Genomic DNA, 14,718 nt, shown 5'->3' on the forward strand with positions numbered 1-14,718 from the left:
CAGCAGAGTTTTGGGACAATCACCCAATAAACAACAGTTTGGGCCGATATTGCATCAGTGTACATGCTCCAGCGATGGATGAGGATTGTTTCAATGCACAGATCATCATTTGATTTGATCGGTCAGCAGAACTATAAATCTCGTTCAACTATGGAACGACATGCTTCCAATTCCGCAGTGTGTATTCACTCAGGATCAGGATCTCCATAGAGTTTACATGATTTAAGATAAGCTACTAGAATCTGATTGGTTGCTATAGGCAACATCTCCACTTTTTCAAACCCGCAGCTTAGTAAATCTAGCCCTAAGAAGTATTTCCCTGAAGAATAAGGCAGAGCACAAAACCATGATAAGGGCTTTGTGCGAGGGATACAATGGTATTGAACGGGTTTAGGGGTCTATTTACAAAGCACTGCAAAATATGAATGAAACTTTTCAATCTTCAGCGCATAGATGCGGATTGAAAGATTTCTTATATTTATTAAAAAATCAACACAGGAACAGCCATTCCGAAAAACAGCTGTTCCTGTGAAGTGTATCACTTACCTAACACTGTCTTTTCTCCTTCAGTGAAGTTCTTCGGCTTCCTTTTAATCCTTGTGCACATGCGCCGATCACACAACTCGCGCATGCGCACAAGGCAGGTTAGTGTAAAACGAAAAAAGACAAATTAGCATGTGACAGGGAGGGATCACATGATCGCTCCACACATGCGCTGTGCAGCTCTGCTCTTCAAAGCAGAACTGTCTTCAGTGAAACTTTTTAATTATGTTTAGGTGTGCATTAACATGGGAAAAAAGCTATTTGTTTTTTTTTTTTATAAATAGCGTTACTGAACACGCCTAATACACTGTTATTGGGAGTGCCCAGTAAACCGAAGAGAGATGCAAATTATGGTAAATTACATTTTTGTGGTTAATACGATTTAACAGGGGGATTTTGTTTGATAAATAGACCCCTCATGGTTTAAATTACATGTGAGGCTGCGTATTATTCTTTCTTTACAAAGATCCTTGAGTTTAAAGGCAATTTCAGCTTTCATATTTCTAGCTCACTGTGAGCATTTTACTATAGAGGAATGAAGAAATGCAGCTTAGACAACTGAATCTTCTTAACTAACAATAGAAGCGATTGAATAAAGCCATACAAAAAGAGAAGGTGGTGCTGTCCAGCAGTTAGAGCTACTGAAATACACACAGGTACATACGATCTAGAGACAGGAGGAAACTACAAGTCCCGTCAGGCCATAGGAAATATTGATGGAGTTGGGTGTTAGTGTGCAAGCCAAAGACCCCCTTTGTTGGCGCACTCTGGTGGTGTGCGTGAGGCTAGGCATACAAAACGTGTATTGAGGGTAGCACAGCCCACCAGCATCTTATCCTTGCAGATCCTGCTGCACATCTCCTTTATCCCCTGCTCTCCAGCAGCTCACTGACTCCCGGCCACACAGGCTGCTCTGAGCGCACTGGACACAGTGCATCTGTGGCGATAGTTTGGTGACAGAGAATTGGAGAGGACCGTAGATCTCTTCTTTACCCAGGGTTTTCTGTGTTTAAATAGGGAATCATAGGGCTCTTATCAAGTGTGTAAATTGTCCTATTGACGTTACAGGTCCTGTGGCTTTAATTACTGCCATCCTTGGGGCATCCACTTCTCACGTATTTCCTAAGCAGTGTTTGCATTGCTTGCCCTAACCTGCTCCACTGTCCCTCAGTGCAGTGTCCTGGGCTGCTAGCTCCTCTCCCGCTGGAGCCAGAAGATGCGCTCTGCCCTCTGAGACTGAACAGCGATGATTCCCGAGCAGCCAAACCATGTTGTGTCCACCATCGAGAACCTGCCAGCTGAGAGCATCTCCACCAGTCCCGGCCCTCTGCAGAGGATAAGGAAAGTGTTTAACAGGTGAGAGTGCTGTAACTAATGACAAAGTAGTAGTGTTGTGCTATATCTACATATGTCTCTATTTATGTGACATAGGACTGGAGTCTGTCATTATATCTGGGATTCCACAGGAATGGAAGTTTAATGACACATTAAAATAGGCTTTCACATGTAATAGAATACAGCCTAAAGACTGAGTGCATGGATAATGATGGGTCGCATGGGAGTCTGCTCCCTTGTAATAATTCATCTTGAGGATCCCACTACATATATCCTCCACAGTGATATTCATGAAAAGAAATATAGTAGGTATTTAAGCCTGTGATCTGTATGTAATGATTTTTGACATCTTATGTTATATTAGTCATGGAGATTGGAATAATAATTTGATTATGATATTATTGTTTTCACATTTATTACATGTGTTTGATAGTTGTTATTGGTGTGGAGTATGAAATAGACTTATTTCCAATGACACAGTGCAGTACTTGCATTTAGGAATGTGATGTGTGTCCTTGCCAGTCTCATACTACCTGTGGAATAGTCATTTGATATTGTGAGGAAATTCCTGGGCTCTCCACTGAAAGCCATGTTCTATTCATAGTAACAAATCAATAAGTGTTCATGTTTACACAGTCTATAGTTGTGAGAATGACATACTGTAATGAAAAATGCTCAGGTTTTCTGAAAGCAAGCTTGTACTAGTTTTATTTGCTTCAATTTCATTTGATGTGGAAGATAAATTCTATTTGGCTATGAAAACTGCATTTGTGGAATAGAATGATAGTAAGTATATAAAAAGAATGTCAATTTTAAATAAAAAGCCATGATCTTTGTCATATAATAATTTATGCCAGGGTTGTCCTAAGAAGCCCTCTCTGTTGAACAGAATATTGCTTCGAGAAACATATGCAATTGTATAAACATCATTATTATGATAATTTTAGTGTAAAGTCAACCCATAGCTATCCATTACAATTAGGAGTATACGTTAAAAGAAACATTGCAAAACAAAAAGGAATTATTCATGCAGGGAGCAGTATTTTTGTGGAGGATAGATGATTTGGTGTTTTTGTTTAGAATGTGTGTCTAATATCCAGTCATGTCATTGTAGTAAACAGAAACTGTACAAGGGATAAAATCATCTCCACAATATATTTCCCCTTTCTTTCATTGAATTTCCAGGTATTATTGGCTCTTAAAATAGTAGGATACATACTGTGTTGTGTACCAGGTTTTGCATCTAATTACTAATCTGTTTCTTCATCTTCTGATCTTTAGAAACTTAACCATGATGTATATTTGTGTGTTTTGAGTATATATATATATATATATATATATATATATATATATATATATATATATATATATATACATTACCACAGAGTTACATATGTTCCTTTGTTTCCTTGTTTTACTCTGTGATTCGCACAGGACTGTGTCTAGAACCCAAATGCAATGTAGATATACTTACAAATGATTTTGATCTCTATGTTTTTAATGTTTTACCTTATTATAATTCTATATGATCAGTGGACTGAAACATTGTAAAAAAAAAAGGGGGTTGGAGGGGTAAGAGACATTGATGCCTTTACCACGGGGTTTATTGATAGAAAAGTAGATCTTTAAATGGCACAATTTAGCAGTGGAAGTTTTATTATTCTTTGAATTGATGGTGATCTACTCCCCATTTTGTCTGGTTCTAGATGGCACTTAGGGCTAGATTTACTAAGCTGCGGGTTTGAAAAAGTGGGGATGTTGCCTATAGCAACCAATCAGAGTCTAGCTGTCATTTTGTAGAAAGCACTAAATAAATGAAAGCTGGAATCTGATTGGTTGCTATAGGCAACATCCCCACTTTTTCAAACCCGCAGCTTAGTAAATCTAGCCCTTAGTCTCTAACTAACCCCACCCCAGCTTCTTTTAGTATCTTCTGCTCTGCTGAGTATGAGAATGAAGTCTTTTTATCAGTTGCCCTCTTAGTCCCTTTTGCACTGCACACAATTTAGCTGAGGAGCAGTTAGGAAGATTCAGAGGAGAAAACAATGTCCAGACTGTAAATGCTTTAAAAATTATAGCATGTATTAAACTGATCAATATTATTATTAAACTAAACACTGAAACAATAAACATTGTAATTTTGTTTTTAAGTGTAATAATATTTTACATTTATTCATTATCGTAGATTTTTAAGGCGCCACAGTGCTGTACAGTAGGGAAAACAGGACATACATAAAACAGAGACATATATAAAACAGAGACATACAAGGTAGACAAAATAAATATAGACATGTAAATAAAGGGTATGGAGGACTCTGCTCATTAGAGAGCTTATCTTCTAAGTGGAAGAGGGCACAGCTGGAACAGGAGGAGCGAGTGTGGCTTAGAGTGGAGGTTGGGACAGCTTAAAGCTGTCATGTAAAGCTGAACAACTAAAGGGCCCCTATCCATTACCAGAGCCCCAGGGACTCTTAAATTGCTGCTTGCCACCACTCCACCTCTGGTTTTCAACTGAGCTGTAAGAGGAGCAGAGAAACCCTGAGAAAAATGCTTTGTTATAAAAATAAAGAAAAGTGACAATTTGATACTAACTGCTGAACAGGCCATGGGCCTGAGACATAAGACCAGTTGGGAAACCGACTTGGGTAACGCACCTGATGAGGACACTTGGTCAACTGTGAGGTAAAGGGTTTCTAATTCCTCAATCTCATCCCAAGTAAAGTAGAACACCTTCAATATCTGTTACAGGTGGTACCTGGTTCCCACTAGGTTATACAGGATCTATAGACTTCAGAACAACGCTTCTGTGGCAGCGGTGAGATAGTATCTTCTGTCCAGTTTGGTTGTCCTGCCTTTAGATTACTCGGTTTTGGGATAGCATAGTCAGCCATACCAGCGATATTTATAAAGTCTCCGTGTGTATGCATGTAGCCAATATACAGTAAGGATGTGCTAAGGTATAGCGAATGCACATTCATCCGATTCAAGCTCTGGGCGTCTCTCAGGTACGTGATTGTTAGGCGTATCACTTGCTAAAACTACAGGGCAGGTGTAAGTGCCGAGTGATAGTGATGACGGATGCATATGCATGCTAGAACATGTGTTTGCAATTAAGAGCAACTGTAAAAATGCATTTTTTTGTACAGTAAGCAGTAAGAACATACTGATATATGTGTTTCATAGGAAAAACATTTTGAAAAAAAAACCAAAACTTTTTTTTATTATTATGAATATATTATTAACAGATGTTAATCTGTTTGTATCTGTACGTTCTGATGGCACTTTATATATACATATGCATTGTGTGCATCCGGTAGTCTGTTGTGTCTGCATACGTCAAGTACCGTAGAGGCAGAGTGTAGTTATACCTGTATTCAACTAGAAATGTTTCTTCAGATCCACTTGTACTTGAATACTGGCGTACTTGCGTGTAATATCTGTTCAATTTGAAAAAAATGCAGTCTGCATTGTCTTTGTGTTCCTTGATGAATTAGGCCTTCAATCTATAAGGGCCCTTTGTCCTTCTGCCTTGGTTTTCCACTGGAGGGGGTTGGATAGACATTCTGATAACTTTCCATGCAAATCCTCTATCCTGCCAGATGCCTGGTTGCAAGACACTGGAAGCAGCCAGAGCTCCCTACCCCGACAGCAGCTCCTCAACAAAGTCTAGTAATTAGCAATTGTGGTGAAAATCTCTGCAAGCTTCAATAATAAGTCTCAAAAATACACCCAAGTCCAGGGAGAATGGTTCATCTATACCAGTCAATCCTTTCAAGGAGACCTAGCCCAAGGCTTTTCAGACCTCTTTTTATAGCCATACCTTAGCGTTAGTTCTGTAGGCCACCATTTGTATGAACTAACCTAACTTAGTCGCTTGCTATGTGCAAGTGCTTGTGCTCCCCACAAAGCAGATTCTGGTCTCAGTCTCAATCCCCCCTCCCACATCATACTCTTCCACCTCATTCTTCCACTCTTCACCAATTCTGGTCACATGCACAGGCTCTTGATATACCATTTATTGTTCTATTCGGGTCTTCTATCTTGCTCACTTTCTGGCTTTTGTACTTGCCTGTACATTTACTATCATCCTAGATACTGGCAATTGTTATTATTGTTTTTAAAAAACAAAAAGTTTTTCAAAAGGAGAGAAAGAAAATTGGTTATCCTATTGTAGTGCACTTATTGATGCACAAAATGTATAAAATGTAGCAAATGTATTTAATTTTTATAAACATACTTTATTGCAACAATACCACTTTAAAACCAGCAAAATAATGTAAAAGTATAGATATGTACATAAAAAGATATATTTCTGAATAAAAATAATTGTATTATGTCCAGATATCATTTGTCATTTAGTTTTTTATTTATTTCAGGGGTTTTTGCGTGTTATTTGTTGCAATAACATATTTTAATAAATAAATAAATAAGATGTTAATAAATACATTTTGTGCATCAATAAGTTTACTACAGTAGGGTAACCTTTTATGCAATATATATATATATATATATATATATATATATATATATATATATATATATATATATATATATATAAATAAATACATATATATATACATATATATTAATATATATATATGTAAATATATATATATATACGCACATGCACACGCACACACACACACACACACACACACACACACACACACACACACACACCATCCACAACATTGAAACCACTGACAAGTGAAGTGAATAGCATTGATTATCTTGTTACAATGGCACCTGTCATGGGGTGGGAAATATTGGACAGCAAGTGAACAGTCAGTTCTTGAAGTTGATGTGTTAGAAGCAGGAAAAATGGGCAAGTGTAAGGATCTGAGAGACTTTGACAAGGGCCAAATTGTGATGGCTAGATGAGTGTGTCAGAAAATCTCCAAAATGACAGGTCTTGTGGGGTGCTCCCACTATGCAGTGGTTAGTACCTACCAAAAGTGAACTAAGGCAGGACAACTTGGGTCATGGGCCTCCAAAGTTTATTGATGTGCGTGGAAAGTGAAGGCTATCCCATCTGGTTCAATCCAACAGGAGAGCTTCAGCACAAACTGCTGAAGACATTAATACTGGAAGAACACACAGTACATCGCAGCTTGCTGCGTTTGGGGCTGCATAGCTGTAGCCTGTCAGAGTGTCCACGATGACCCTGTCCACCGCTGAAAGTGTTTTTAATGGGCACATGAGTGGCAGAACTGGATCATGGAGTAATGGAAGAAGGTGGTTTGATCTGATCAATCACATTTTCCTTTAACATCATGTGGACGGCTAAGAAGAGATGGCACCAAGATGCAGTATGTGAAGAAGGCAAGCCGGTGGAGGCAGTGTGATGCTCTGGGCAATGTTCTGCTGGGAAACCTTGGGTCCTGGCATTCATGTGGATGTTACTTTGACACATGTCACCTACCTAAACATTGTTGCAGACCAAGTACACCCCTTCAAGACAACAGTATTCCCTGATGATAGTGATCTCTTTCAGTAGGATAATGTGCCCTACCACACTACAAAAAATGTTCAGGAATGGTTTCAGGAGCATGAAAAAGAGTTCAGGATGTTGACTTGGCCTCCAAATTCCACAGATCTAAATTTCATCAAGCATCTGTGGGATGTGCTGGAAAAACAAGTCAGAGCCATGGAGGCCCCACCTCGCATCTTAAAGGACTTAAAGGATCTGCTGCTAACATCTTGGTGCCAGAAACCTCAGCACACCTGCAGAAGTCTTGTGGAGTCCATGTCTTGACTGGTCAAATATATTTTTGCTGCACGAAAACAATATTAGGTTTTAATGTTGTGGCTGATCGGTGTATATGAATATGGTATATATGGTGATAGGCGTTGCACCCCTTATATTAACAAAAGAATATAAAGACAATTCATAATAAGGGGCAGCTAGAACTGAACTAATTGTATGATATATAACTGGTGTAGACTATTACTTTTTGGTTGATTTGTTATAAAAAGCCCAGACAACAGTGGAGACGGCAAATAAAGTGACACAAACAGGAAGCATATCCACAGTGATAGTATAAAATTAGCAGGCACAGGTGAGGTCTGGAACAGAGCATAGGTTGGGGCTGGTTCAGGCAGAATCTGTACATACATATGTTTGAGTCACTAGTTTGTGGTGACATGGATGCAGCACCCAATGAAACCCTTAAATGAAGGTAAAATTGGAGTGCATGATTCCTGTTAAAAACTCCTGGGGGTAAATGTATGAAAGTCCGTTTTTTTCAACTCGCCGTAAATCGGCGACTTTACAGCTAAAATTTAAAGCGGTGCTGGCTTGTAAAGGCAAACTTGCCTTTACAAGCCAGCGCTGCTTTAAATTTTAGCTGTAAAGTCGCCGATTTACGGTTAGTTGAAAAAAACGGACTTTCATACATTTACCCCCTGGTTGCTAATTTCGATGTTGCACTATTGCTACAGGTGCAATCTATCTATGTTGTACTAGTTTATTTGGTTTGTTCTGACTAATGTTTATTCTGAGTCTTGTTTGGATTGTTTTACTTGAGTTTTGTTTTGCATTTGTATTTGTGATTCTCCAACCTTGTAAACTAAAACCTTAAAAAAAACAAAACAAACCCATGAGTGCATGTGTCTATGAAGTAAGCAAACAGGTCAGATCCTTTCTTAATATCCATAAATCACATTTTATTACGGTGCATCATGATGACTTAACCATGCACACTGAATTAGCCGATGCTGCTCTTTTTCATTGTTGGCATGACATGAGCTGTCAGATTTATTTCAGGGTTATTTTGTTGTTATTTATTTATTTTTAATGAATGTTTCCTAAAGTATTACAAGCAGGGGGCATGTTATGGTTCAGATCGGTTAGGTTTGAATGGGAGCATCAATTTTTTATGGCTATGCCAAACCCTGTTGTAAGCCACATCCTTTTCTGGATTAGATTAGCTGCTAGATACAGATTTTCAGTCAGCTGATGAAGTATAGAAAAATGTTACTTGAGCATGGACAAATTATGAAATAAATTATGTAGTACTCTCCATGATAGTCAGTGTACATGTATTTTCATGAATACTAAAAGATTCATAGGACAAGCCTGAAGGCAGAATGCACTTCCATACTGTAAACACCAGAGTACTGTGGCTTCAAAATGACTCCACTTCAGAGTGCAGTATGACACATTAGTCTTTTCTGTGCTGAGAATGTTTACAGCTATCGTATTCCAACGTTATATGAATTACTCCCAGGCAATAATAGGGTGTTTGTTGAAGTCTCTGAGAGATCCCCATTTACACTATAAAAAGAACATAGGCCACTAGTGATTAATGAACTGTCCAGCCTGAATGTGCTTTTCTCTGTGGCTCTGAAACAGGAAACACATCCAGTATAGGACTTAAAGAGTCCTAACAAATGGATCTCAGCTGTACACTGACAGGGTGACATGGTGTTTCCTGGTGCCTCTCCCGATTGCTTGCATGAAATCACTCAAATGATTTAGATGAAGTCAGATGTCTAGACAGTTTTAGAAGAAGCATGTGTAATAACCAATTGAATTTTCAGTTCACTATATTGCGCTACTACTAGCTATGACCAAACGCTGAAGCATCCTCAGGAAAGCTGCTTTCCTCAATGAGAACAGTCCCTTTACTGAATTTTTTGTGTGTAAAATCTGTCATAATTTGATAGAATTTCTATGGCAGCTAAAAGAAAAACAATCTAGCGTGATTCATTTTTACATAGTAATCACATAGTCATACAATCAACAGAACAGCAATTTTTATTGGAGCGATGAGCGGTTGCTCTGCACCAGAGGGTTAATATACTGGGAGCAGAGAAGCGGCCAGAGTCAGATGGATCATTTTAGAACTACAGAGTGCTAGAGGAGCAGATTTAAAATTGAGATCAGAGTTTTAGAACATAATTGAACTGTTTAAACACCATCCACACAGTGCAGTATTTCCTTCCTCTTCCCACATGTGGTAAAGATACCTGACTTGTTTCTTGTGCAATTGCACCCCTCATGTAGTCATGAGAATGTAAGGTACCAGCAGTGCGTAGGGATGCTCAGGGCATAATAGTGACATTTATTAGTGCCTACTCTTAGGGCTAGATTTACTAAGCTGCGGGTTTGAAAAAGTGGGGATGTTGCCTATAGCAACCAATCAGATTCTAGCTGTCATTTTGTAGAAGATACTAAATAAATGAAAGCTAGAATCTGATTGGTTGCTATGGGCAACATCGCCACTTTTTCAAACCTGCAGCTTAGTAAATCTAGCCCTTAGTGAGGAAAGTCTTAATGGTAGGATCATTGGCTGCAGAAAAGCCAGAAACTGCTGTGACTTCTCCACTACTAATAATTATGCTAAATTACAGTAAATGCCACAGTTGGAAAACCCTAGGCATGTTAAAATGAAATGTTGCTGGAATAAATAAGCATTGGCATGGGCACAGTAGCTCTGCCAGCTAGTGGAGTTCATTTTCAGAAACGAAAATGATCCATGTCTGGAATAAGCTTGTTTTCTATTCCCAGCATATGTTGTTTTGTCACTACATTCTGTATACAAATATTTAATATCAATTCACTAGGAACTAGTGATATGAAAGAGGCAGCCATCGCACTGAGCACATATTCTTGAGAATGCAACCTATTAATTCACTTGAAGGGAATTGAAAGGTTGGCTGTCATGAATATTGTTTTGCCTACTTTGTATAGGGGACAAATGAACTTAAATACCTTTGTGCAGTCAAAGTTGGCTCCATAGCATTGACCTAATTTACTACATTTTCCAGTATATATCAGTACATGAGATATGGTCTTGTAATAATATTTTATGGTTCTCTGTTGTTGTCTGAAGAATCTGTAGATATAAGAGTTAATTGAAGGGAATGATGCAATTGTATGATTATTTTTGTTCTGGAAAGTGCTTATAAATATTCAGTATTTTCCAATTTGCTTTTCAATTATCTCTCAAAATGATTTCATAACACCCAGAAAAGCCATTACCTCCAAATAAGAAAACAGTAAGCATTTCTATTTTTAATGTAGCAGAATCAACAAATAGTGACAGCCTTGAACAATATTACAGGTTTTCCTGCTAAATAGATTTTGTTACTTAACCTGTGTTTTGTTACTTTTAAGCGTGTTGTATGTATCTAAGTTACAGATTTTACAATGAGTGATCAGTCCATATATTGAGTCTGGAATTACAAGTGCAATAATGGCTGCTTCTTAGTCAATAATTATTACAAATATTACAAAAACACAGTTCATCCTTTAGATTGTAAGCTCCTTTGAGCAGAGTCCTCTCTCCTCCTGTTTTCACCACTTTTAACTTTGCTCTCTAGCTACTCTGCCCACCGACTCCACTCTTTTTTCTGCACTCTTTTTACTTGTCAGCTACACCCACGCTCTAGGGCATAGGTATCCAGCTTGTGCTGAATATCCCTCACCATTTCATCCTCTCTTGTTAGCTGCTTTGAGCTACCCGAGTTATAGTTTTACTTGTTTATTGTGCCGTACTGTTCTACCTTGTACTGTCCTATTGTTTGTACCCTGTACAGTGCTGCGGGCATCTTGTGGCACCCTATAAATAAAAATGAACAATAATGAATGTAGAATAAACTGAGCTCACTGTTGAATGTTTTTTTTATTTTTTTGGGGTTCTTTTGGGACTTTATATTCTACATATGTATTGGACATCAGTGTGTTGTTTAAAAGAGCCGAGCAGACCTGCACCAGTATTCATCAATAATCGTCTTTATATCCGCTTCTTGTTGAATATGGATATGCTTATGCACAATATGTTCGTTTTGCGTTTCTTAATGAATCAGGCTCATAGTCTCTTATGGGACATTAAAGCTGCTACTCTCCATGTACTCACTGCGCCCCAGCTATAGGCTGTGTACTAATGGCACAGCTACTTAGATGAAAGCTGGTCCCTCAAACCCTGCTCACTTTATCACAAGGGTCTATTTATCAAAGACAGAAAAGCCTTAAATCCAGCAAAAACAAGAGCTTTTGCCAGATTTAGGGCTTCTCCCTATCTAACAAAGCTCTCTGGGGATCGTCCCCATCTCTAGATGGCAATAGCAGACTGTCTAGACATGAAAAAAATGCTTTATTACTGAAATAAAGTGTTTTTTTCTTTAGTAAAACTATTATTATTTATTTCTATTTTTGCCTTTTTCTTTTTTAAAAAAAATCTCACTATTTTGATTTTAGCGAAAGTGGAACTGGAGCCTGCTAGCAGTGCCGGGTCACGCACAGAGGGACCCTGTACTGGTTGGCGAAGCAGTGACCTTTTCTTGTTAAATTGGGCAATACAATTTTTTTGATAAGCAGTAATAGAAGATCTACCATGTAGATTCAATATAAATTGATAAATCTTGTGCTTCCTGTTTGCAAGCCAAATCTCTTTGCTCCCTTCTTATACTGACATGAACTGTGTACAAGTTCACAGTCTTTCTTTTGTCTAGAATTCTTTTTTTGTGCACTCTGGTATATCTCGTCCCTCTGCTTAGCAGCTAATCAGCTACATAGAAATGCATTGTAGCAGAAGTAGTCTCTTACTTGAGCTTGACAGTAATGAAGTTTTAACCACCAGGATCCATGAGACACTAAATTATTTTCCTGATTATATACAAGAAATGTGTAGTTGAATTTGGGTAATAGATATCTTCTTTGCAGATAATCATCTTCACCTTTACAGTGCACTCATCCTGTTTTAAATTATGTGGATGTGACACTTGAAATGAGGGGGGCAGACTTATGATCTGAGAAAATCTGTTTTGTTCTCCTGTCAAAAGCATAAAATCCTGAGAGGATGCTTCAACATGTGAATATGATGGATTTGCTTTGCGAAGTTTGGTAGAGTGAGGATAGGATTGAGTTGGGGTTATCTTTGTCCTTTCCAAACTCTAACTGAAGTCCTATCACTAACCCTAATCAGTGTTATTGCCATTAAAGAGACATGTGTACTATTGCAAAAAAAAACAAAAACAACAGAACAGTAATAGCTTTTAAGGTTCTGAGACAACCTCAAAACCTTGAAAGTTTGCAGTGATTTTCAGTGTAGTTAGAATTAGTTCACTTTAATGGATTTTTTTTCTAATATTAATTTTAATGGCCTTTTTTTAATTATTCCACCTGTCAATCTTTTTTAAAATTGTTACTTGCACTCTTTATCAGAGTTCTATCTTCTGCTGTTGTTCACTATTTGTACTGTGGATTTTGTATTTGCTGATGTTTCACAGATGACCTGGCAGCGAACTTGGGCATCTATGTAGAGTGTAGACAAGCCTACCCTTAGAGGATCGAACATTTTACATTATGTTAGATGCATTCTGTTAAAGTACCAACCATAAGATAATACAGATATAGTAGTGTTCTCTGTTGCATTAAGTCAAGTTGTTTAATGCCTAGTTTCCTAGTGCAACACAATACGGGCCAGATTCATTAAGGAAAGTAAGGCAAAAAAGGAGTACGTTTTACCCTGGACAAAACCATGTTACAATGCAAGGGTTGCAAATTAGTTTATTATTTTGTACATAAGTTAAATACTGTCTGTTTTTTCCTGTAGCACTGAAATACTTGAGAGCTTTATTTTTACATTGAACATTGAAATTTAAAGTTGATCTAGGACGTGCCTTACCCCAACTATAAATCTGCCATCACATTTTAAATTGACATCCCCTCCAATGCATCATGGTTTTGCCAAAATGCAAAGTTACTCCTTTTTTTTTGCTTTACTTTCCTTAATGAATCAGGCCCCACATGTATACAACACTTATAATACCCCATTCATATTGCACCAAAAACCCAGGTTTTTGCCAGACGACCCGGGTCGAGGTGCACTATGAATGGCGAGACCTGGGTTTTTCCCAGGTCTCACCAGACACAATGGTTAAGTAAATAAAAGACTAAAAAAAACCATCACAAGAGGAGCCAAACAGAGCACCTCTTGTGATGTTGCCATGGAGACCCCGGGCAGACCCATGTTCAGTATGAACGCGGTCTACCCGGGGTCTGGCCCCCTCTGTCCCCTGGCAATATCCCGGGTTCATATACCCGGTATATTGTCTGGGCGGCAGTATGAAAGCGGTATTACTAATTCATGGCTTATCACACACATAAGACATTGAAACACATGGATAAACAAATATAGTTTTATATAATGTAGAAAAACGAAAACACTCATTTCAGATTTATTGCATAGGCATTCTTGTTAATTTCATATCACAGTTAAAATGAATAGTTATATTAGTACCTTTTGGTATGACATTACAAACCTTTTCTGATTGACAATACATTTTTTATATCACATCTCCAACTTCTCTTTAATCAATAGGTAGCAGTGTACGTGATGAGAAATCAAAGGTGCAATGCTTTCTGTGCACTTTGTCAATACCTGCTTCTTATTTGCTTCAGGGTAATTAATTAATTTAAAATTTCATAGCAAGGCATTTTAGGATTAAACACTGATGAGATCTTGAATCCAATCTTGCCTGGAGATGATTGGGATGAGCATTTAATTAATCAGTTCCTGGGCCATTTCAAGATAATAGGTTTGGCAATAAGTTCTGTAGGAAAACAAGTTATAAATATCTTGTATCATATGTTGGGGAGTCACCCTAGATAACTTTCTTATAATTATCTGGTTTCACCTTCTTAAAGGGCTGCTTGAAATTACTAAATAGACTGTCCCTGTAAACCCATACAGTATGCAGTTACCTATGGGTCCAGTTTTGGCATAATTGTTCTGTTTTACTCCCATGGTCTATGGGTTTATGGCGTAGTTGGGATGTGGATCTTATGTGGTGATAAAGAGAACATGTAACATTGCAACAATTTAAAAATGA

The 14,718-nt window shown here is 38.0% G+C and overlaps 1 protein-coding gene across 1 annotated transcript in view; it reads left to right on the forward strand.

Annotated features, from left to right (window-relative positions):
• Positions 1 to 1,375: 1,375 nt before the first annotated feature.
• Positions 1,376 to 14,718, forward strand: part of SLC35F1 (solute carrier family 35 member F1) — a 287,258-nt gene continuing 273,915 nt past the window's right edge. The window contains exon 1 of the mRNA XM_075202978.1: positions 1,376 to 1,899. Coding sequence (XP_075059079.1) covers positions 1,790 to 1,899 — 110 coding nt within the window. The 5' untranslated portion in view covers positions 1,376 to 1,789. The remainder of the gene's footprint in view (positions 1,900 to 14,718) is intronic.

This window comes from Mixophyes fleayi, chromosome 3 (assembly GCF_038048845.1).
Source record: "Mixophyes fleayi isolate aMixFle1 chromosome 3, aMixFle1.hap1, whole genome shotgun sequence".
NCBI lineage: Eukaryota > Metazoa > Chordata > Amphibia > Anura > Limnodynastidae > Mixophyes > Mixophyes fleayi.